The 25,066-nt window shown below is 42.8% G+C and overlaps 3 protein-coding genes and 1 non-coding gene across 4 annotated transcripts; 1 reads left to right on the forward strand and 3 right to left on the reverse strand.

The window, feature by feature from the left end:
• Window positions 1-10,030: 10,030 nt before the first annotated feature.
• On the reverse strand, window positions 10,031-18,655 carry LOC118490407. The gene is made up of 2 exons (XM_035988032.1): window positions 18,303-18,655; window positions 10,031-10,040 (listed from the first exon to the last, which is right to left on the reverse strand). The coding sequence occupies exons 1-2, from the start codon at window positions 18,653-18,655 to the stop codon at window positions 10,031-10,033; spliced, it is 363 nt and encodes a 120-aa protein (XP_035843925.1).
• A 474-nt stretch (window positions 18,656-19,129) lies between these two features.
• Window positions 19,130-20,506, reverse strand: LOC118490408. The gene has a single exon (XM_035988035.1). The coding sequence runs from the start codon at window positions 20,504-20,506 to the stop codon at window positions 19,130-19,132; it is 1,377 nt and encodes a 458-aa protein (XP_035843928.1).
• Window positions 20,507-23,824: 3,318 nt separating this feature from the next.
• Window positions 23,825-23,909, forward strand: LOC118483130. The gene has a single exon (XR_004869634.1). It is a non-coding gene; the product is annotated as a small nucleolar RNA snoR114 (small nucleolar RNA).
• Window positions 23,910-24,473: 564 nt separating this feature from the next.
• Window positions 24,474-24,998, reverse strand: LOC118481944 (30S ribosomal protein S11, chloroplastic-like). The gene has a single exon (XM_035977301.1). The coding sequence runs from the start codon at window positions 24,926-24,928 to the stop codon at window positions 24,518-24,520; it is 411 nt and encodes a 136-aa protein (XP_035833194.1). The 5' UTR covers window positions 24,929-24,998; the 3' UTR covers window positions 24,474-24,517.
• Between the last annotated feature and the right edge of the window lie 68 nt (window positions 24,999-25,066).

The following is a 25,066-nucleotide window of genomic DNA, read 5'->3' on the forward strand; positions in this document are numbered from 1 at the left end:
TCCTTACATAGAATTTCTGCTTGGTGCTTAGACAACCAATCCATGCCTACCACTATGTCAAAACTACCGAGCGTAACGGGAAGGAGGTCAATATCAAACACCTGACCCACGAGATCTAGTTTGCACCCGAAAAGAACGTTCGAGGCTTCTATCGTTTTACCATCAGCTAATTCTACTACTTGTTTAACTTCTAGAGGTGTTGGGGTTATCCCTAATCGTTGACTAAACTCTAGGGACACATAACTCCAATCGGCACCCGAATCAAATAATACAGAAGCAATACGATCATTAACAGGAAACGTACCAGTTACAACGTTGCCGTCATTCCTGGCATCCCCTGCTCCAAGCTGAAACACTCTGCCCCGAGCACCATTACCCCCGTTGTTGCCGTTGTTGTTATTGTTGTTGTTCCCAGCATTGTTGTTATTCGGGCGGTTGTTGTCGTTAACGTTCCGGTTTAACTGAGGGCAATCCCGCTTAAAGTGACCCTCGTCACCGCACTGATAGCACCCCTTTCTGAAACCCTGGTTCTGCTGGGGTGGTTGCCCCTGTTGTCTCTGGTTCTGCTGGTTCTGTTGCTGCTGGTGTTTGGGTTGTGAGGTCCTACAATCCCTGGCCTCATGGCCTGGCTTACCACACTTGTTACACGTCCGACCACACGGCCCCCAATGATGATAGCCACATTTGTTACACCGTGGCTTCCTCCCTGCATATGAACCCTGGCTGTGGCCACTCCCCTGGCCTTGATTGACAGAAGACGACTGGCTGACGTTGCGGTTGCTGTTGTCTGGCCTTTTCTGAGTCTGACCAGCACTGGATGCTTTGTCGTAGTCGCTCCACTTTCGTTTGTTCTCATTGGCAGATGTAGCAGCAGTGGGTGTCGCAGCAGCAGTGGCTGAAATGCGCGGAGGCAACGATTCACTTTCTACCTCTTGGTCCACAATCTTATGAGTCAGACGAACAATCTGTGTCAAATCATTGAGATGGGCTGCAGTGACCAAGCTCTTCACACGCGGAGGCAACCCTTTGATGAATAACTCAATCCTCCGAGACATAGGCCGGGACAAGTTCGGGCACATGTCGGCCAGTTCATACGATCGCTTCACATACGCTTCGACTTCAGATCCAACCATCTTCAAGTCGTAGTATTCGTTTTCCAACTTCTGGACCTCGTCCCGAGGACAGTACTCCTCCCTGATCAGTTCTTTAAAATCTTCCCAAGTTGTGGCATTCGCTGCCTCAATTCCCAACAACTGCACTTGGGCGTTCCACCATGTTAGGGCACCATCAGCCAAGGTACCCGCAGCATATTTCACCCTGTCCCCAGCGGGACAGTTACAGATAGCGAACACAGACTCCGCTTTCTCGAACCATCTTAGAAGTCCCACAGCCCCTTCAGTCCCGGTGAAGGTCTGTGGCTTGCAGTCCATAAACATTTTGAACGTACACGCAGGCTGGTTAGGTTGAGGTTGCGCTTGCTGACCTAAATGACGAAAGGGAACACATTATAGGGATGAAAAGACGTGTACGTGGTATAAGAGTAAAGAGTACTTGGTACATTCCGTACCAGCTTGATAGGCCGCTAAAGCCTCAGCCACGCGGGTATTGATTAGGTCATTCAACTCAGCCTGAGTCATGTTGATGTTGCCACGTCCGTGTCCTCGTCCACTCATGTTTCTATAGTTGGGAATAAACCGATTTAGAAATCGAAACGAGATGGAAGTCAGGTGTCATACAGATATCCATATACTACCAAGTTTGCACATAGTAAGGCAGAACCCTTCTCACGCTCGATAAGCCTCACTGGGACTTGCATGCACCCCGCGTTATTATTAAGTGTGCACCCATAATAATAAGGCGATTTGCATGTTCATCTCAGAGCCTCTTAGCTTACGCTCGAAGTTTCCCCCGTTCAAACAACACAACAGATGGTATCATAGGTCTATAGTTCGTGTGAGTCGAAGAGTAGTGTCACACTATCAGGTCACTACGGTGTTAAATGTTTCAGTCGATATATGTTATGAGTGTGTGGCTGCTAAGTAAATAATGTATAAAGTGAGAGAGACGAACCTTGCAATCTGGAGCTGAGTGTCATGATCGATGTTCGAAGGCGTTCGGTTATAGTCTGGTTTTACAAAACGTTTTAAAACCTAGTTCACTATAACCAGTGGCTCTGATACCAAACTGTAACACCCCCAAAATACCACCTGCGGGAAAACCCCCGCGAGGCGTGTTACACATCAGAGTCTGAGCCACCAATCACATTGAACCAATAGAAAATACTTAATAAAACATGTTATCAATTCAATAATGTTGAGTAGCGGAAGCATACAATAAATTGTTTTGTAATCGTTTCATAATAACTTAAAACCAAAGTGTCAATACTAGTAATCCCATAGCTTCGATCCATGACAACTCCAGCACTCCCAGATAGCAAGTCCACGCTCCAAAGTTAACGACCTACAAGCATGCAACAAGTGTGTCAGACTACGCTGGTGAGTTCAAGGTGTTATTACGCGTTGTGTTACCAGATATATGTTAATACGATTCCATGATATGTTACGATGTTGCTCAAGTTAGATTACCCTAGGGACTACGCCCTTACGTAACCGAGGAGTGTGCCTCTTAGCAACCCACTATGTTGTTCGGTTAGTTACCCTAGGGGAACCGCCCTTACGTAACCGAGGAGTGTGCCTCTAAATAACCATAGTGAAACCCAGATAATTAGTACCTAATAGCGCTATCAACTAATTACCCCCATTGCCCTCCAGGCAATGACCAAAACCGATTAAGTTGTTTACCCAATGTTTCCCGTCCAAATGTTTACTAGTTGTCCCAAACCACCGGGACGCATGCTTGAGAAAATGCAATGAACTCACCTGGGATTGCTCGGTATGATTCACACAGTTCAATTAAGTTACAAAGTGGTCAACCCCGTCCTACCAAAGTTATTATGCTAGTCAGATTCGTATACAAGTTGTACAAGTATTCGGCATCATAATCCACGTATAGGCATCGACGTAAACAGTCACGTAAACAAACAAAGTCCAAGTGTTCAGCCCAATCAGTTGGGCTCGTATTGTGCAGGCCCAATATCAGCATGTACGGTTATATGGTCTCGAGTCGCAACAAAGAAAGGTCTCGAGTCGCAACCAGCGATCTCGAGTCGCAACGAGGGGTTTCGAGTCGCAGCTGTGGTTTCGGTTTGTCATGGTCTGGTTACGAGTCGCAACTGGACTCGCAACCACGGTTTCGAGTTGTGCTCTGTGTGTACCAGTGTGGGGTCTCGAGTCGTAACTAGACCCGCAACTATGGTCTCGACTCGCAATCATGTGTCGCAACCAAGTGTGTAACAGTTTTCCTGATTTGTAGCATCTAAATTCCGTAACAGATTATGCATAATTTTGGCAATTCAATCAGAATCAATTAACAGTTTTGTTTACCATACAAACGAATCAAACAGGCAGTTTTAACATAATTCTCATGAACCCTAGTCATGATCAAAGCGTGAACACCAATTTTTCACCAAACATAAATCGGTTTAGACCCTAAAGCATAACAATTTCCCAGCTAAATCATAATCAAACCCAAGATACCATTAACACCTCATACAATATATATCCGGTAATCACCTATAATAGCCGATTCATGAACATTAATAGTTAACATCAAAATCAAACATACTATCATGCAACAATACTCACAAGAACATTCATATAACAGCCGATTCCTCAACAATATTCAAACCAACAATAAACATATCAATTACTAACCGAATTAGAGAAGGGACAAGAGTGATCCTCGGTTGTAGGGTGTGGGTGTGTCGCCGGGTTCCAAGTAGCCGAGAGGGAGAGAGAGAGTCTTGTGTGTGTGTTTTGTAACTAACTAAGGGCAATAACCCCTAAAGAGATGTTTGTTTGCGGGCATGAGAGTGGGCCGAGCCCCACATCTCGAGTACAAATATTACGGCCCAAAGTTCATGTTGTGTGGTTCGGTTTGTTTATGACATACATACATGCACTCATATAACACAAAACACAAAATCATAACGTCATAACAATCGTAATAGTTCACATCAGCACATAATGTTACACAGAAGTGGGCTCGAATTACGAGTTGTCACAGACCATATCGTTTTCGCGCGAACCAAAGAAATTTCATGCAATTTGTAATAAACAGTGATGTAAGTAAAAGTGATATTTGTATTGATAAGAGCGCAAGGCTCGTGATACAAGATAAGATAAGGAAATACATTGCCTGTATGTTCTTTTCGCTTTGTAGGCTTGGTTCACATGTAACACCTGCGCAACTGTTGCGCGTTCCATGTGCGGGGAACTGGAGTCCCATCGACCCTTTTTAGGGTATATGCTCCTTTGCCTAAGACTTCGTTAATGACATACGGTCCTTCCCACCTTGGCGCTAATTTGCCGGGTTTTTCGGCGTTTGAAGCCTCGTTGTCGCGCAAGACAAAATCTCCGGGGACAAAGGTGCAAATATGTAACACCTCGAATTTTTGTGTCCAATGATGTGTTAACACGTGTCATTTGATTACACGTGGCATTGATATTAAATAAACGACTAATTTTGACAAACCTTGAAAGTATGTAAATTCGAGGGTTATAAATGTCAACAAAGGGTAAATATACTGTATAGTAACCCTAAATGATGCTCATACCGTCAAACGAATAAATCATGGATCATACGGAAGCGAAACGTGGAAGAAAGTGAGAGATTACGAGCTACAGGGGTTAACCATGTCAACATGTTTAAATTATACCTCTGAGTGACCCTTTAATGTTCCCGAGGCTTTGTAACGGTATTATACGCTCACCAGAATATACTATATAAATTCCGCGAAGTTCCGTTTTAAAACGGGAAAGTTATGATCAAATTCGTATGAGAAGGGTTAAAAGCGTCAATAATATAATTTAAGGCTTTCCGGACAATAAGTAATCTAACCGGGGGCTTAACGATACAGGTAAGTAACGCGAGGTCCTTAATTGTAATTAACCGAGGGCCATATCGCAAAGTTACCCCTTCAAACCCGAAAGGTCAGGTAATTAATTACCAAGATTTTATAATCATTACAAAAGATTTAAAAAGATATTCATTTTAACCCCTTACGGACCGTAAAGGTTATGCCTTACGGACCGTAAGGAGGGGAATGATTGATTTTGATCCGCCTTTGGCTTACGGACCGCAAGGCCGAAGCCATACGGTCCGTAAGCGATGCCCAGCGACAGAAATGTGGCTGTTGGCTGATTTAAACGGCCAAACATGTAGGAATGGGTTTCTCAGAAGTATGGACGCCCCCTACTCGACCCATAACCCTCTAGGACACCTGCCATTCATCCATGGTCACTTGTAGAGTGTGTTGTGATGATCTTGGACCTTGTCTTTGACTATAAATAGACTTGCATTGTTCATAAGTTTCATCACAACTCAAAACACCTTCTCTGGTCATTTCAAAAACTCTCAAGTGTTCTTCTTTGTTCTCTAAGCAAGCCTAAGCTTCTGTAAGTCGTTTAACTCCTTTGTGGTTCAATTTTACTTAGTTATATAGCTAAAAACCAAACCGTCGTAACTACGGTTTGACTTCAAAATAAATCCGTAATGGCTCAGTCTTATGACGGATCAAAAGTAGTTATGAGTTGGTAATTATGTGGGTAATAAACCCCTAAAAGGGTTCCCTCTGATCACCACTCTAACTAGCTCAAATGTCGAGTCAAACGAATGCTTAAAAAGTCAACAGAAAGCTATTTTTGCGATTCTTGCATAACCTGTGATATAAATGATATGCAACCTGTTTAGACACTCATAAAACATGATATTAAGTATATAAACTTGTTTACGCTCGTTTGAATCGACCATTTGCTATATTGAACCGGTTCGGAGCCGAATGTCGCAAAAGTTTGACTTTTGCTTTGACTTCAGTTCTGACCCGTTTTAGTGAGGTATAGATATGCCTTAGGACTCTCTTAGGACCAGGTTACATGATGGTATAGCCCTCTGTGACCGGTTCATTGTTTGTCCGAGTCTTTTACGCATTTCCGTTAATCGCCTAAAAGTTGACCGTAACGCCCTTTTTAAAATAAAACGAGTATTTCGGACACGTGAACGGACCATAACCTTGCTTACTAAATTATAAGCATGTCCTTAAAGTCTCACGTCAATCCGAGGGTTAGAATGAGAGTTATGCTAAAAAGCGCAATTAACGTAAACTTTTGTAATAAACGGCGCAATTAGCATAACGCCCATCTAAACCAAGATTTCATCACCAAAACTTTTACCCACTGTTGTAAATAATATTTTTGGAATTTTAAAGATTTTTAATTATTTTTACCTTGCTCATAACCTGCGGTTATGGCTACGGTTCGGTAAATACCGAATATGCCCTTTTCGGCCAAAACTTGCGTTCTACAAGGTCTTTTGACCCGATTCCAGTTGCTACTGATTTTAAATAATAAATAAAGTATTTTAGACTTTATAAACTGTTTGGGAAACTCAGATTTCCTGTAGAACTCGAAAAGCTCTTTAAAAGTCTTTAAAATGACCGAAAAACCCCTACGGGGCGTAATATTAACTTAAACTCGTTACGGGTATCACGGAAGGTATCCTACTGATTCCACAACCTCTTTAAGGCATATTGACTTAGGAAACAAGCGTAGGACTCTCACGGTTAACCGTTTCACCTATTGCGCGCACGGTTCGGCTTATGAAACTAGTTTTCATAAATTAGCCGATACGGGTCAAATTATATTATTTGAACCCCAAAATTCAGAGTGTAAACCTTAAACCCATATAAAACAAGTCTCTGAACTTGTTGGGTCGGAATCACACTCCATTCCCGGTTTTCGCCTTTTCGCCCGATTAAACCGTATTTATCTTTCGAAACCAACCGGTCTAGGCTACGGCTAATATAAAGACCCGTTAGGATTCTAATAGGTTAATTAAAACCTTCGTTCCAGAATAGGAGCCCCAGTAAAAGCTATCTGTGACGTAATCCATTAAGGAATATACTTGCAAAGGTAAATACTTTTAACTTATTTTCCCTTATACGGGCTTGGGATACGGTATATTAATACCGCTTGATTGAGCATCATATCTTCCATCGCTTAGGTGGTTAATTGAATAATGTGATCGGCTCATTTAAACAGTCTTGTTTCTTAAAAGCCTTTGGGGGGTTAATGACCATTGTCCCGGATATCCTTGGCATCATTTTACGAAATGGCCACGACCTCGACATCCCGGTGTAGGCGTACACCCGGTATATTATGTCGATATTATTATTAAAAGACGTAGCCGTTGGTTTTTACACCACGGTTTTACGCAATGTGGTGTGTCTATTAATCTTTAACCCGGACAAGATCCCGGGCTACTGAACGCATAAAAGAACATGTAATTCGTTCACAAGATTATAATTATAAATAATTTTCCCAAGTTATGAAAGAGTTTGTGCCTTGTGCATTCAAATCAATTTTAATAAACATTTTTAAATGTGTCAGTTGAACGTATTTACCAGTGTAAACTGACGTATTTTCCCAAAAAGATTAAGTGCAGGTACTATACGTAATTCGGCTGGTAATAGCTCCTTAGCATCACGAATAGTCTCGCAAGCTTGATGCTGTATCTGACTGAACAATACTTTACTATTATTTTGATCCCCTGTGGAAACAATTCGACTTCTGTAATACATTTGATATTACATTCAAAGGTTGAATTATATTTGTCTTTATGCTTCCGCTGTGCATTCATATAATTGTGTGGTTTGACTATATTGTTGCCAACTACGTCACGGAAATCCCCCACCGGGCCCACCGGTGAGACACGTGGAATCGGGGTGTGACAGGTTGGTATCAGAGCCAACATTGAGTGAATTAAACACATTAGGCATTGTGTTTAATCTCAGTGACACAATTGCACATACTTGAGTCTAGACAAGAACATAGGACAAATTCGAATTTGTTATTCCAATTTTGTCTTTCTTTTTTTTATTATTGGCATTTAAAGTTTTATAAAGCAGGAAATATGCCGCCAGTGATATTCCGAGGAAGAGGAAGGGGAAGGAGAGGCAGAGGAGAGATCGTTACTCACCACGATCACGAAGCCGGGCCTTCAGGTACGCGAGCTCCTTCAACCACGAGGAGTGAAGAACCGCAAAGGCGAAGAGACCTTTATGAACCTGCGAGGCATTCCACCTCGCACAGCTTGACGCCATCATACCAGCACTCATTCGGGCCAAATTCCGAGAATGACCCCAACAACCCACAACCCTCCTTCATACCTCTACAACGTTCGGTATCACACCGAAATTTTGACGACCCTACTCCATACTTCAGAGGTCAGTTTAATCCAGCTGACTACATCTAGGAACCTTCAGGCTTTGTTCCGTTAGGGCCACAAGATCATTTCTCCGAAGATCATATGGACGAGGATACTGATCCGACAGAACCTGCTCGTGGTACGCCCACGCATCCGATAGAAGTCTCTGATGGGTCATCCTTCCATGGCACACCCTATCAGGGACCAGATAGCTTTCAAGCGTTGTTCAACCGACATGAGTGGTACTACACGCCACCTCAGCAGACATCACAACAACCGCGACATCCGCAAGATCCTTCCGAGGATTCACGCTTCGTGGCAGTTACGCCACCACCTCCGCCACCGGTACAGCCAGTAATGCCTGATCCGCCAAGGCGTAGGAGGACAAATGCTCGTATGTCCACACGAGGAGGAGGGGATTTCCACTTCAGCACCCCTCGACACTCTAGTAGTAGCCACTATCCGCCACTACAAGAAGAAGGACCTTCAAGTCCTGTACAGGAGGCGAACTCCGCACCAGCTGCACCAAATTCGCCACCATTTGGGTATGACCAACCCATACCTGCTTACACGGGTCCAACGGCTTACAACCCGTTCGAACCGTCACAAGCACATTACAACTACAATTACGAGCACAACCCATATGTGGTGTCGGCTAGATATAATGCACGCTATCCTGACGGAGCTCATGGGAACATGGGAGTACCGGACTACTCAGCACATGGGTATCCAGCACCTCCCAGACCTCCAGTTCCGCAACAAGCGCCACAACCACGTTTCTCTCCTCCTGAGCATGAAGAGATACTCCACCGACTGGATCGTGTGGAGAGAGAGTTCGAGGAAGAGAAAAAGAGCCACCGAGGATTTCTCAAAGGCTTAGCGAACCTACTGAAGGGCAAGAAGAAGAAACGTGACCATTAGCCCTTATGTATGTTCTAATGTAATGTTTATTTTTAAAGAAGTCCCTGCGTGGACATTTATCGTATTTCAGTCCCTACGTGGACTTATCTTTTAGTCCTTGCATGGACACTTATCTGGTATTAGTCCCCGCGTGGACTTATCTCTTGTTTTAAAACCTCTATGTAGGTAAGTACTATTTAAAAGTCCCGTTTAGGGCGGTGTGTAATCGTATTAAAATTATGGAGTGTTATATTATGAATTTCATTTGTTTATCACTATATATGAAATAAATCAAAACCATTCCTTTTAATTTGATCTGCCTAAATAAAGAATCTTCAGAGTGAAACCTAGCCAGGTGTCTTTTAAGATCCGGCCAAGATGGTACGACCTAATTAAAAGATTCAGATTCCCTGTTAACCGCTGTAAGCATGTTAACAATCATGGTAGATGTGATTCGTTAAAATCACGCACGTCATTCTTATACAATAATCCTTTAAGGGATTTCAAAAACCCAACTAAATGATTTATGAATCATGGGTCAAATCATCAATAGAGATGCTCATTATAAAACATCCATTAGTGATGTAGTGCCTACGGGCCAATTTTGTAAAACATCCGTTAGTGATGTAGTGCCTACGGGCCAACCTTATTAAAACATCCATTAGCGATGTAGTGCCTACGGGCCAACCTTATTAAACATCCATTAGTGATGTAGTGCCTACGGGCCAACCTTAATAAAACATCCATTAGTGATGTAATGCCTATGGGCCGTAATAATTGTCTTATAAGGACAAAAGACGGTGGTGGTCTATGACTCCCTGTCATAAAGAAATGAAAGAACTACGGTTCAAATCTCTATGCCTTTGATCCTCTGAAATCTCGGCTAACATTATAAAACATCCTCGTGATTAGGCTTTACGCCGCCAATATTATTGTTATAGCTAAAATAGGATATATTCAAATCCTAAAATTAAGTGAGTAATAAGTTAACCAAATATGGTCTCTGTTACCATGGTTAACGAATTGCCATAAAAGACAATTCCATAATAAACTCCTGAATAAAATTTTGTTATCTTCTGTAACAGATTCAAGTTACAATGGCGGATCCCAACGGAGTAAACAACCATACAAACGAAGATGACTACGACAATGCGCAAGTGCATCTGACAGGCGCACAGCTAAAGGCTCTGATTGACAACGCTGTTCAGGCAGCTCTTGATCGTCAATACACTGAGTCTCATAGCAGAACCGTATCAAAACCACCCTCCAAACCAAAGTCACAATCCAAACCACTCTCCAAACCCAAGAAAGATGACGATAATCACTCGTCCGCTGAGAATAGTATTCGTCCTGATCGAGAATATACTGATGCATCCGGTGCCAAGGGTTGCACCTACAAGTACTTCGTGTCTTGTAAACCCCGGGAATTCACAGGGGAAAAGGGTGCTATTGATTGTATCACCTAGCTGGATGAGATGGACACTATTGTGGACATCAGTGGGTGTGCGGAGAAGGATGTGGTGAAGTTTGTGTCACAATCATTTAAGGGCGAGGCCCTAGCATGGTGGAGAGCGTTGGTACAAGCATCGGGTAAGTCTGCTCTATACAAGATGACATGGGAGGAATTTATTGCTCTCATTAAGGAAAACTACTGCCCTCAGCATGAGGTGGAGAAGATCGAGTCTGATTTTGTGTCATTGGTAATGACAAACTTGGACTGCCAGGCCTATTTGACGAGCTTCAATACGATGTCTCGCCTGGTCCCGTACCTTGTGACACCAGAGTCCAGGAGAATCACCCGTTTCATTGGGGGCTTAGAGCCTGCGATAAAGGCTAGTGTGAAGGCCTCTCGGCCGACGACCTTCAGGTCAGTAACTGACCTCTCCTTGTCTCTCACTTTAGATGCTGTCCGTCTGAGGACGCTAAGGAGCAAGGAGGCGGAAAAGAGGAAACGTGAGGACGACACCTCACGTAGGTCAGGAAAGAAACACCGTGGAAACGGTGAAGGCAAGAGAGGGACTGAAGCAAAGAAAGATGGGCAAGCTGGAGAAAGGCCCAAATGCAAAATCTGCCAGAAACCCCATTCTGGAAAATGTAGGTTTGGGTCGAATTCACAGTCCCAGCCAAAGTCTTTTGCCTGTGGACTATGCAAGTCCAAGGACCATAAGACAGTGGACTGCAAGAAAATCAAAGATGCAACATGCTATGGTTGCAATGAAAAGGGGCATATCAAGAGTAACTGTCCCAAGAATGCCAGGAAACCAGAAGAGAACAAGAAGACAAATGCGAGAGTCTTCCGTATGGATGCAAAGGAGGCTGTGCTGAACGACAATGTACTTACAAGTACTTTTCTCGTAAATAATATATTTGCAAGAGTACTTTTCGATTCAGGCGCTGATAAATCCTTTGTAGACCAAAAATTTTGCAAACTATTGAATATGCCTATCAAAACCCTAGATGTGAAATACGAGGTAGAGTTAGCAGACGGCACGATAGAAACCGTCTCCACTGTTCTAGAGGGATGTGAAATATCCATTAAGAACCATTCTTTTCCTCTATCTCTACTTCCCTTCAAACTGGAGGGTTTTGACATTGTTCTGGGCATGGACTGGTTATCCCATAATCAGGCCCAAATCATTTGCAACAGAAGGCATATAGTGCTAAAGACTCCGAGTGGTGAATCGCTTACCATTCAAGGAGATACGCAGTATGGATTACCCGAGGACGTATATATGCTCAAGGCTTCTAGATGTTTAAAAAGAGGCTGTGTCATTTACATGGCTCAGGTGATAATTGAAGAGCCCAAGCCGAAGATAGAAGATCTTCCTGTTATTTCTGAATATTCCGAGGTTTTCCCCGAAGAACTACCTGGTTTACCACCAGATAGACAAGTGGAATTCAGAATAGATATCATACCTGGAGCAGCTCCTATAGCTAGAGCGCCTTACAGGCTTGCTCCGACGAAAATGAAGGAATTAAGGACCCAGTTGGATGAACTGTTGGCAAAAGGTTTTATCAGACCTAGTTCGTCTCCCTGGGGAGCACCTGTCCTATTTGTAAAGAAGAAGGACGGATCGATGCGGTTGTGCATCGATTACCGTGAGCTGAACAAAGTTACCATAAAGAATAGATATCCTTTGCCAAGGATCGACGATCTGTTCGATCAGCTGCAAGGAGCGAGCTACTTTTCGAAGATCGACTTAAGGTCGGGCTATCATCAGCTAAAGGTCAGAGATGAAGACGTGCACAAGACAGCATTTAGGACTCGCTACGGTCATTACGAGTTCCTAGTGATGCCTTTTGGGCTCACAAATGCACCGGCTGCGTTCATGGACCTCATGAATCGCGTCTGCAAGCCGTACTTGGACAAATTTGTCATCGTCTTCATCGACGACATCCTTATATATTCCAAAAGCCAAGCTGACCACGAGAAACACCTCCGTTGTATTCTCGAATTACTACAGCGTGAGAAACTCTATGCCAAATTCTCTAAATGCGAATTCTGGCTACGAGAGGTTCAATTTTTGGGTCACGTTGTAAGTGAGCGTGGTATCCAGGTGGACCCCGCTAAAGTAGAGGCGGTCATGAATTGGCAAGAGCCAAAGACGCCTACCGAGATTCGTAGTTTCCTGGGGTTAGCAGGATACTGCAGGAGATTTATTGAGAATTTTTCGAGGATTGCTGCGCCCTTGACTTCCCTAACCAAGAAGAAAGAAAAGTTCAATTGGGGCCCAAAGCAGCAAGAGTCCTTCGAAATCCTGAAGCAGAAACTAAGCAACGCACCTGTGTTGACACTACCGGAAGGTACAGATGAATTCGTAGTTTACTGCGATGCATCACACATGGGCATGGGGTGTGTACTTATGCAGAAAGGCAAGGTTATTGCCTATGCTTTAAGACAATTAAAGGTGCACGAAAAGGATTACACCACCCACGATTTGGAATTGGGTGCCGTTGTATTTGCATTGAAATTGTGGAGGCATTACCTCTATGGTATTAAATTTGTGATTTATTCTGATCACAAAAGCCTTCAACATCTGTTCAACCAGAAGGAGCTGAACATGAGGCAACGCCGTTGGATGGAAACCTTGAATGATTATGATTATGAGATCAGGTACCATCCCGGCAAAGCGAATGTAGTCGCTGATGCCCTGAGCAGAAAAGAAAGGGTAAAACCTATTTGAATCAATGCCAAGAGCATTGAAGTCAAGAACAAACTGATTGAGAGGATATTAGCTGCACAACGAGAGGCTGTGTTGGAAGCTAATTATCCTAAGGAAAAGTTAGGAGTAACTGAAGAGCAGTTGACTCTTAGCAAGGATGGAATCCTTAGATTAAACGGACGAATATGGGTTCCGATTTATGGAGGACTACGAGATGTTATCCTCCAGGAAGCCCATAGTTCCAAATATTCTGTCCATCCTGGAGCGGATAAAATGTATCAAGACTTAAGGGCAAACTATTGGTGGATAGGCTTGAAAAAGTCTGTAGCCGCCCATGTAGCAAAGTGCTTGACTTGTGCTCAAGTCAAGGCCGAGCACCAAAAGCCGTCTGGCTTGCTACAACAGCCTGAACTTCCCGAGTGGAAATGGGAATGCGTAACTATGGATTTCATTACCAAGTTACCCAAAATAAGGAAAGGAAACGATACAATATGGGTTATTGTTGATAGGCTGACTAAATCAGCTCATTTCCTACCCATCAAGGAGACGTATAGCTCCGATATGTTAGCCCAACTCTATGTTGATAAGATTGTCGCCTTACACGGCATACCTGTGTCTATTATCTCCGATAGGGATACTAGGTACACGTCTCATTTCTGGAAGAGTTTCCAGCAATCTTTGGGCACGCGTTTGAATTTCAGTACGGCTTACCATCCACAGACGGACGGTCAGAGTGAGCGTACCATTCAAACGCTAGAAGACATGCTTCGTGCATGTGCGATCGATTTAGGTGGTAACTGGGATAAGAATCTACCCCTAATCGAATTCTCCTACAATAATAGCTACCATACCAGCATAAAGGCTGCGCTTTCGAGGCATTATACGGTAGGAAATGCAGATCGCCTGTTTGTTGGGCGGAAGTAGGAGAGGTCCAATTATCAGGACCAGAGATAGTTTTCCAGACAACGGACAAGATTGTCCAGATTCGGGAACGTCTCAAGGCTGCCCGTGATAGGCAGAAAAGCTACGCTGATCCGAAGCGTAAGGATTTTCACTTCGAAGTAGGTGAAAAGGTGTTGCTTAAAGTGTCACCCTGGAAGGGGGTGATGCGTTTCGGCAAGAAGGGTAAACTGAGTCCAAGATACATAGGATCGTTTGAGGTCATTGAACGTGTCGGGTCAGTTGCCTATAAGTTGAACTTGCCAGAAGAGCTCAATGGAATTCACAATGTGTTCCACATCTGCAATCTCAAGAAGTGCTTCACCGATGAATCATTGGTGATCCCACACACAGATGTGCATATAGATGAGAGCTTAAAGTTTGTAGAGAAGCCTTTGTCGATTGAAGATCGACAGGTGAAAAAGCTTCGAAGAAAACACGTACCAATTGTAAAGGTCAAATGGGATGCCCGTAGAGGTCCCGAATATACGTGGGAAGTCGAAGCCACAATGAAAGAAAAGTACCCCTATTTGTTTGAGTAAATCTCGGGTCGAGATTTATTTTAAGGGGGTGAGGATGTAACACCTCGAATTTTTGTGTCCAAATGATGTGTTAACACGTGTCATTTGATTACACGTGGCATTGATATTAAATAAAGGACTAATTTTGACAAACCTTGAAAGTATGTAAATTCGAGGGTTATAAATGTCAACAAAGGGTAAATATACTGTATAGTAACCCTAAATGATGCTCGTACCTTCAAACGAATAAATCATGGATCATACGGAAGCGAAACGTGGAAGAAAGTGAGAGATTACGAGCTACAGGGGTTAACCGTGTCAACATGTTTAAATTATACCTCTGAGTGACCCTTTAATGTTCCCGAGGCTTTGTAACGGTATTATACGCTCACCAGAATATACTATATAAATTCCGCGAAGTTCCGTTTTAAAACGGGAAAGTTATGATCAAATTCGTATGAGAAGGGTTAAAAGCGTCAATAATATAATTTAAGGCTTTCCGGACAATAAGTAATCTAACCGGGGGCTTAACGATACGGGTAAGTAACGCGAGGTCCTTAATTGTAATTAACCGAGGGCCATATCGCAAAGTTACCCCTTCAAACCCGAAAGGTCAGGTAATTAATTACCAAGATTTTATAATCATTACAAAAGATTTAAAAAGATATTCATTTTAACCCCTTACGGACCGTAAAGGTTATGCCTTACGGACCGTAAGGAGGGGAGTGATTGATTTTGATCCGCCTCTGGCTTACGGACCGCAAGGCCGAAGCCATACGGTCCGTAAGCGATGCCCAGCGACAGAAATGTGGCTGTTGGCTGATTTAAACGGCCAAACATGTAGGAATGGGTTTCTCAGAAGTATGGACGCCCCCTACTCGACCCATAACTCTCTAGGACACCTGCCATTCATCCATGGTCACTTGTAGAGTGTGTTGTGATGATCTTGGACCTTGTCTTTGACTATAAATAGACTTGCATTGTTCATAAGTTTCATCACAACTCAAAACACCTTCTCTGGTCATTTCAAAAACTCTCAAGTGTTCTTCTTTGTTCTCTAAGCAAGCCTAAGCTTCTGTAAGTCGTTTAACTCCTTTGTGGTTCAATTTTACTTAGTTATATAGCTAAAAACCAAACCGTCGTAACTACGGTTTGACTTCAAAATAAATCCATAATGGCTCAGTCTTATGACGGATCAAAAGTAGTTATGAGTTGGTAATTATGTGGGTAATAAACCCCTAAAAGGGTTCCCTCTGATTACCACTCTAACTAGCTCAAATGTCGAGTCAAACGAAGCTTAAAAAGTCAACAGAAAGCTATTTTTGCGATTCTTGCATAACCTGTGATATAAATGATATGCAACCTGTTTAGACACTCATAAAACATGATATTAAGTATATAAACTTGTTTACGCTCGTTTGAATCGACCATTTGCTATATTGAACCGGTTCGGAGCCGAATGTCGCAAAAGTTTGACTTTTGCTTTGACTTCAGTTCTGACCCGTTTTAGTGAGGTATAGATATGCCTTAGGACTCTCTTAGGACCAGGTTACATGATGGTATAGCCCTCTGTGACCGGTTCATTGTTTGTCCGAGTCTTTTACGCATTTCCGTTAATCGCCTAAAAGTTGACCGTAACGCCCTTTTTAAAATAAAACGAGTATTTCGGACACGTGAACGGACCATAACCTTGCTTACTAAATTATAAGCATGTCCTTAAAGTCTCACGTCAATCCGAGGGTTAGAATGAGAGTTATGCTAAAAAGCGCAATTAACGTAAACTTTTGTAATAAACGGCGCAATTAGCATAACGCCCATCTAAACCAAGATTTCATCACCAAAACTTTTACCCACTGTTGTAAATAATATTTTTGGAATTTTAAAGATTTTTAATTATTTTTACCTTGCTCATAACCTGCGGTTATGGCTACGGTTCGGTAAATACCGAATATGCCCTTTTCGGCCAAAACTTGCGTTCTACAAGGTCTTTTGACCCGATTCCAGTTGCTACTGATTTTAAATAATAAATAAAGTATTTTAGACTTTATAAACTGTTTGGGAAACTCAGATTTCCTGTAGAACTCGAAAAGCTCTTTAAAAGTCTTTAAAATGACCGAAAAACCCCTACGGGGCGTAATATTAACTTAAACTCGTTACGGGTATCACGGAAGGTATCCTACTGATTCCACAACCTCTTTAAGGCATATTGACTTAGGAAACAAGCGTAGGACTCTCACGGTTAACCGTTTCACCTATTGCGCGCACGGTTCGGCTTATGAAACTAGTTTTCATAAATTAGCCGATACGGGTCAAATTATATTATTTGAACCCCAAAATTCAGAGTGTAAACCTTAAACCCATATAAAACAAGTCTCTGAACTTGTTGGGTCGGAATCACACTCCATTCCCGGTCTTCGCCTTTTCGCGCGATTAAACCGTATTTATCTTTCGAAACCAACCGGTCTAGGATACGGCTAATATAAAGACCCGTTAGGATTCTAATAGGTTAATTAAAACCTTCGTTCCAGAATAGGAGCCTCAGTAAAAGCTATCTGTGACGTAATCCATTAAGGAATATACTTGCAAAGGTAAATACTTTTAACTTATTTTCCCTTATACGGGCTTGGGATACGGTATATTAATACCGCTTGATTGAGCATCATATCTTCCATCGCTTAGGTGGTTAATTGAATAATGTGATCGGCTCATTTAAACAGTCTTGTTTCTTAAAAGCCTTTGGGGGGTTAATGACCGTTGTCCCGGATATCCTTGGCATCATTTTACGAAATGGCCACGACCTCGACATCCCGATGTAGGCGTACACCCGGTATATTATGTCGATATTATTATTAAAAGACGTAGCCGTTGGTTTTTACACCACGGTTTTACGCAATGTGGTGTGTCTATTAATCTTTAACCCGGACATGATCCCGGGCTACTGAACGCATAAAAGAACATGTAATTCGTTCACAAGATTATAATTATAAATAATTTTCCCAAGTTATGAAAGAGTTTGTGCCTTGTGCATTCAAATCAATTTGAATAAACATTTTTTAAATGTGTCAGTTGAACGTATTTACCAGTGTAAACTGACGTATTTTCCCAAAAAGATTAAGTGCAGGTACTATACGTAATTCGGCTGGTAATAGCTCCTTAGCATCACGAATAGTCTCGCAAGCTTGATGCTGTATCTGACTGAACAATACTTTACTATTATTTTGATCCCATGTGGAAACAATTCGACTTCTATAATACATTTGATATTACATTCAAAGGTTGAATTATATTTATCTTTATGCTTCCGCTGTGTATTCATATAATTGTGTGGTTTGACTATATTGTTGCCAACTACGTCACGGAAATCCCCCACCGGGCCCACCGGTGAGACACGTGGAAATCGGGGTGTGACAAAATACGCACACGCGCGTTGTAATATTTTTCTAGCTTGGATTTGTACCTTGCTTCTGCTATGGCCGCGTTCTCGCGCTTTTCTTCCAGAAGATCCAAATCCAGCCTCCGTTCTTGTTCATTGTTCTGCTTCTCCATAGCCAACATGCGCGGTGAAGGGAGGCCTATGTCAGATGGAATGACAGCCTCTGACCCATAGACTAGACTGAACGGGGTTTCTCCAGTGCTAGTCTTTGGCATTGTTCGATGCGCCCAGAGGATGCTGGGAAGTTCGTCAACCCACCCTCTGCGCGCTGTCCCAAGTCGCGCTTTTATACCGTCAACGATTTGTATGTTTATGCTTTCCACCTGGCCATTCGCTTGAGGATGCGCAACGGAAGCGAAGTTGTGCTCAATGTTCATTTCTTTGAACCATTTTTGAAGGTCTCCGCGGCAAAGTTTGTACCATTGTCAGAAATAATGCGCAATGGCAACCCAAATCTGCAAATGATATGTTCCCATATGAATTTGCGGATTACCATTGCTGTTGTTGAGGCCAAAGCTTTAGCTTCCACCCATTTTGTGAAGTAATCCACCGCAACGATGATGAATTTTACTGCACCTGGCGCATCAGGAAATGGGCCAACAAGATCAATGCCCCACTGTTGGAATGGCCAGGCGGAAGTAACTGGTATTAGCGGATTTTTGGGTCTAAGTGTCTTTGGTGCATGACGTTGACATGCCTCGCACCTTCGTAATAGATCAACTGCGTCCATGTGCATTCCTGGCCAGTAGTATCCGGCGCTCATTATTTTTGCCACGACCATGCCCGGTCCTGCGTGTATCCCACATAATCCCTCGTGGATCTCTCTAACCAGATACTGAGCGTCCGTTTTATCAACACAACGTAGTAATGGACCCATGAATGATTTCCGATAAAGGACGCCATCCGCCATCTCGTAGTTTATTGCTTTGTGTTGTATTTTTCGGGCTTCTGCCTTTCCTTCCGGGAGCTTCCCGTGTTGAAGATAAAATAATTGGAGACATCCAGGACGGATTTCCCATCTCTATGACGCATACTTGTTTCAGGTGAATGGAAGGATTGGATAGTACCTCTATGCGCACTTCTTTTGCTAAGTGTTTAAAGCTAGTAGCAGCTAATTTGCTTAGTGCGTCAGCATGTTTGTTCTCGCTTCTGTTTATGTGATTGACTTTGAACGTCTGAAATTGATTGATTAACATCCGTGCTTGTTCAAGGTACAACGTCATAGCCTCGCCCTTCGCGTCATAACGGCCGTTAACTTGTTCAGCTACTAGTTTTGAGTCGACGTTAGCTTCAAGGTTTTTTGCTCCCATTTTGAGTGCTAGACGAAGACCTGCTAAAAATGCTTCGTATTCCGATTCATTGTTGGTACTTTGGAAATCTAAGCGGATAGCATATGTGAGTTCGTGATTATCCGGGCTGACTAATCGGAGACCTGCTCCTGCTCCGTCGTCATTGGAAGCACCATCAGTGTGTAAGGTCCAGACTCTGTCGTCAAAAACAGTCGTCGGGTTCTGGATTGCCTCACATTCTTGTACTTTATCAATGGGAACTTCGGTGGCGAAGTCTGCTAGAACCTGCCCTTTGATTGCTGGTCTTGGTTTGTAAAAAATGTTGTAGCCTCCTAGTTCGATGGCCCATTTAGCTAATCTCCCCGCTATGTCGGGTTTTGACAAGATTTGGCCCAAATGATAATTTGTCAGTACTGTGATTATGACATGGCCTGAAAAATACATGCGCAAACGCCTGGATGCGTGTACTAGCGCTAGAACTAGTTTTTCTATCATTGAGTAACGAGTTTCAGGGCCGGTGAGCATTTTGCTGATGTAGTAGATTGGAGTCTGGATATTTTCCCGTTCTACCATTAGTACTGCGCCTACTGCTACCTCCGCGGCTAACAGATATAAGATTAATGGTTCTTTTTCTTTTGGCGCAGTCAGCGTTGGTAATTGGATTAAATATTCTTTCATTTGCTTGAATGCTGCTTCCGCTTCAGGTGTCCATTGAAAGGGAGTTTTCTTTCCGCAGTTTCGCAGCGTACTGATAAATGGATAAGATTTTGCCGCATGATTGGCCAAAAATCTATTCAGAGCTGCTAATCGTCCGGCGAGTCTTTGCATTTCCTTGACTGTTGCCGGTGATGGCATTAGCTGAATGGTCTGCACCTTCTCTGGATTAACCTTAAAACCGTCTTTTGTGACTATGAAACCCAAAAACTTTCCTTCTTCCATGCCGAAGGAGCACTTTGTCGGGTTCAATTTTAAGTTTTACGCTTCGTAATGAATCGAATGTGCGCTGGATATTGTTGAGCATTGTCTCCTCCTCATGGCTCATGATGACGAGGTCATCCGTGTATACTTCGACAGTTTTGCCAATATCCTCGCTGAAAATTGTGTCCATTAGGCGTTGATACGTTGCGCCTGCGTTGCGCAACCCAAATGGCATTTTCGTGTAGCAGTAGATGCCCTTGTCTGTGCGGAATGCAGTTTTTTCTTCGTCTTATTCTTTCATCTGGACCTGGTGATAACCCTTATAGCAGTCGAGAAAGCATTTCCATCTGAATGATGCTAAAGAATCTACTTTCTTGTCTATCTCTGGGAGCGCATAGCAGTCTCTGGGGCACCCTTTGTTGAGGTCTTTGAAGTCGACACACATTCTCCACCCGCCGTTATGTTTTTGTACCATGACTGGATTGGCAACCCATGTATGGTATTTCACTTTGCGCAAGATTCTCGCGTTGAGCAACTCTGTTACTTGCTCGTCCATCACTTTTGCTTTTTCTTCGCTGAAACTGCGCCTTCCCTGAACAACCGGATCTACTGATGGTTTGATGTTTAAACAATGTTGCGCGATATCGCGTGGAACCCCAGTCATGTCTGCTGGGCACCAGGCAAATATATCTTTGTTGTTAGACAACAACCTTTTCAGCTGTACACGTATTGTTGGTGACATGGCGTGTCCTAGCAGAATGGTTTGCTCTGGGTACTTGCCGTTCAGAACCCATTTTTCTGGTTCATTTGGTGCTGAAGCTTTGACTGCCTTTGCTGGTGGTTCGTCGTCTACGGACATGACTTCCTTGCTTGAATAGAGAATTGCAACTCCGGTTTCTGTCAGAAATCCAAAAGCTGCATGTGGAATGGAAGTGATCATGCTGAATTCTCTTTGTGATCTTCTCCCGAGCAAAATGTCATGTCGTGATGTTGCTGGCATGACCATGAAATTTACTGTAAGTGTTCGTGAGTGTTTGCCATCTGATAAGGTCACCGGGAAAGCAATTTGCCCTAACGGGAAAACAGCTTCATTACAGAATCCGGTGAGAGGAAAATCAACCGGTTCTAAACGTGCTTTATCTTCCGTATCTAGCTGTTTAAAGCACTGTTCATAGATGATGTCCATCGAACTACCTGGATCTATGAACATATAGTCCGTCCGGTAATGACCAAAAATACCAGTGATAATCACTGGTCGTTCTTCCTGAGGGCCCCCAGGAACAACAGGGAACACGACTTGATGTTCTCTCCAGTGTTGATCATAGCTTCGCTTGCTTGATCTTCGTGATGGTCCTCCTTGAACCATGTGTATTTGTTTCTGATGACTGTTATCTTTGTACTGGTTGAATTGGATGTTTCCCCAAGGTGGGGTTACTAGGTCCAATTCTGTAGTGTTGACTCCTTCTCCAGATCTGATGTTTGGGGAATCAGATCTGGTGATTGCGTTCAAAGCAGTTTGGTACTTGCTAACCCCATGTTTTGGGAATCCTGCTATTTGGAATTTGTTTCCGACATTTGGTCGAGGACCAGGCTGTCGGTGAGGAAATGAATTTTCTACCATGTGCAAAGGCAGAAAAATGAGATGAACTGAATCGAAACGAGATAGAAACTAGAAAAACTGAGAAAACGGTGGGCGCCAATGAAGAAACACTAGATAAATGGTCGGAACCGAGATATCTAGGGGGTTTGAATCCGCATAAAAGGTTAGTTCTCTCTCAATTGACTCAGTTGCAGCCGAGTTCCTTCTCCGGTGATTCTGCAAAACAGAGCACCGTTAGCCTCGTCAAGGGGAGAGGAGGGTTCTCTCCTTGACCCGACTCCGGTGTGAGAATAAGTATTTGTAATGGAGAAGATAAAGTATTTGAGTAGTGAAATGAGATCTGAGTTTATACCTGAAGGGTTCTCCTATTTATAACCGGAAGTTTGGGAGGGAAAATTTGTTATTGAAAAGATAACGGAAGATGCTGACGCCGTAGCGGTTATTTTTCCTTCCGTTAAGTCCTTTTGATCTTCGTTAAGTTGCTTTGATCCTGATGTGGATGCACACGGATCATGACTTGATCTACGGTTGGGGAATTACCACGTGGAAAGTGGTTTAAGTGGAGATCATTCTCCAATTACATGCCATCGTTGTGATTTCAGGATGTTTGTGGTAATGACACGTGTCCAGACGGTTACAACCGTCTGGGTGGTGCACGATCATATTCCTTCTAGAAGATTACTGCTGTAATCTGGTGTGACACCTTACAGTGTGCATACAGCAGAATAAATCCCAAGTCTGGGTAAAATGGTATCCAAGTTTGGATATTTGGGCGGAAGTATTGTTCCTCAGGGTTTTTAACCCTTTGCCAATGGAAGACGGCGCAAGGATTCTATGCTTTCCTTTAGGCGCGCGACTATTGCTTGTTGGTCTCTTCCTTCCCTTTGTAATACCAATGCGCGGCCGCGCAAGGTTAACAGGTAGAAAGGCCAGTTGGTGGTATGGTCTCATATCCTTTTTATGAGGTTTTTGGGACCTTACCCCTTCACAGAGGCAAGTAGACTCGAGAAGCACAGATGTAGTGAAAACTTTTCGCGTGCCATTTTTTATTGTGAAAACACACATGATCTATACTACCCCGAAAACTTTATTCACGTGCCATTTTTTATTGTTTTGTTTTAGTATATAATACCCACAACCTAAAGCTTTTACATAATCTATTCTGAATATTTTATTTAAAAATAAAGGGCCAACCTGTGAACCAGATGGGTTGACACAACATGTTTCGTTTAGAACTTTAGCTAAATTTAGTGCTCGTTCGACCAACAACTCACCTGGAACTATTCAGTTTAAACCCAGACATGGTCTAAACAGGGGCGGTTCTTAGAAGGAGAATGGTAGGGCCACGGCCCGGGCAAGTTTTTCGGCCGTACTGCTAATTTTCCGCATTTCGATCGAAATTTTTTATATATACTATGTTTGGCCTGGGCTTGCTCGAGCTTTTTTTTAGTGCCCGTGTCTTTCGGCCCTGACACATTCAACGGGCAAGATCCGCCACTGGGTCTAAAGTTCTAACTTGTGTGTTTTACCATATGCATTGCACTGCAATTTCACCAGATTAATAGATTATATGTTGCAGCATCATGCTCAAAATGATGTATCATTTACAAGCTGAAGGTTTAAAAAATAAGTCATAATAAACATCACTCAATAAGTGTGCATGAAGCACTAGTGGTCTAGTGGTAGAATAGTACCCTGCCACGGTACAGACCCGGGTTCGATTCCCGGCTGGTGCATCTTTGCAATGAAGAAACAACGCTCATTGTGATGTTGGTTCATCACAACTGTTCGATCTTTCGAAACATTTAAAGCGCATCTGAGCATTCCCTTTTTATTTTTCAATACAACTTAAACAGCATTTTATAATTAATTTTGTAGCACTTATCCACGATTCTTCTCTATTTGTAATCCAATAACCAACTCAATGGGTTCCGTCAAGCTAGCTATATGTTGTGTATTATCGACAATTTCTACATAAGGCGGTAAGATGATATCTTGAGCAGTTACATATCCAGGGCCCCTGACACAAATAGACGCCTCACAAGTTCCATAGAGATTACTTCTCAATACGATTTCTTTCAAATTCATTAAAATTTCATGTACTGATTCTTGAATACCCATTATGGTAGCATATTCGTGTGAGATTTTCTCAGATTTTGCGCGTGTGATACATGTTCCTTCGATTTCTCCAAGCAAAGCTCTTCACATCGCAATGCCTATTGTGTCTGCTTGACCTTTCATAAGCGGAGACAGAATAAAGCGCCCATACAAAAGACGCTTACTGTCTGCTGCTGATTCAACACACTTCCACTGTAGTGTCCGAGTAGATACTGTTATTTTCTCTCGAACCATAATAATATTATTTGATCCGATCATTGAATCATTTATTTCTCTTGTTTCTCTTGCTATTGAAATATCTTCAAATTTGATTTCTACACACGTCTTTTTTTCGGGGGTCTACAACCATTATGTGGCATAGGGGTTACATCCCGTACGAAAGTTAATAGTATACCACTTCTGCGAATAGCTCGTAATGCTGCGTCTCTTCCAAGACCGGGACCTTTAATCATGACTTCTGCTCGTTGCATACCTTGATCTACTACTGCACGAATAGCATTTGCCGCTGCGGTTTGAGCAGCAAACGGCGTCCCTCTTCTTGTACCTTGGAAGCCACAAGTACCGGCAGAGGACCAAGAAACCACTCGCCCTCGTACATCTGTAACAGTCACAATGGTATTATTGAAACTTGCTTGAATATGAATAACCCCCTTTGGTATTTTACGTATACTCTTACGCAAACTAATACGTCCACGTGAACCCTTTTTCGGTATAGCTTTTGCCATATTTTATCATCTCATAAATTTGAGTCAGAGATATATGGATATATCCATTTCATGTCAAAAAAAGATCCCCCTTCTTATTTGTATATTGGGTCTTTAACGAGTCTTATTATCCTTGTCTTTGTTTATGTCTTGGGTTGG

This window comes from Helianthus annuus, chromosome 1, assembly GCF_002127325.2.
Source record: "Helianthus annuus cultivar XRQ/B chromosome 1, HanXRQr2.0-SUNRISE, whole genome shotgun sequence".
Classification (NCBI taxonomy): Eukaryota; Viridiplantae; Streptophyta; class Magnoliopsida; order Asterales; family Asteraceae; genus Helianthus; species Helianthus annuus.

Excerpts from the sequence above, each read along its gene's own strand:
- LOC118490408 (XM_035988035.1), bottom strand. The coding sequence starts at position 20,506 with ATGGAAGAAGGAAAGTTTTTGGGTTTCATAGTCACAAAAGACGGTTTT.
- LOC118490407 (XM_035988032.1), bottom strand. The coding sequence starts at position 18,655 with ATGAACATTGAGCACAACTTCGCTTCCGTTGCGCATCCTCAAGCGAAT.
- LOC118481944 (XM_035977301.1), bottom strand. The coding sequence starts at position 24,928 with ATGGCAAAAGCTATACCGAAAAAGGGTTCACGTGGACGTATTAGTTTG.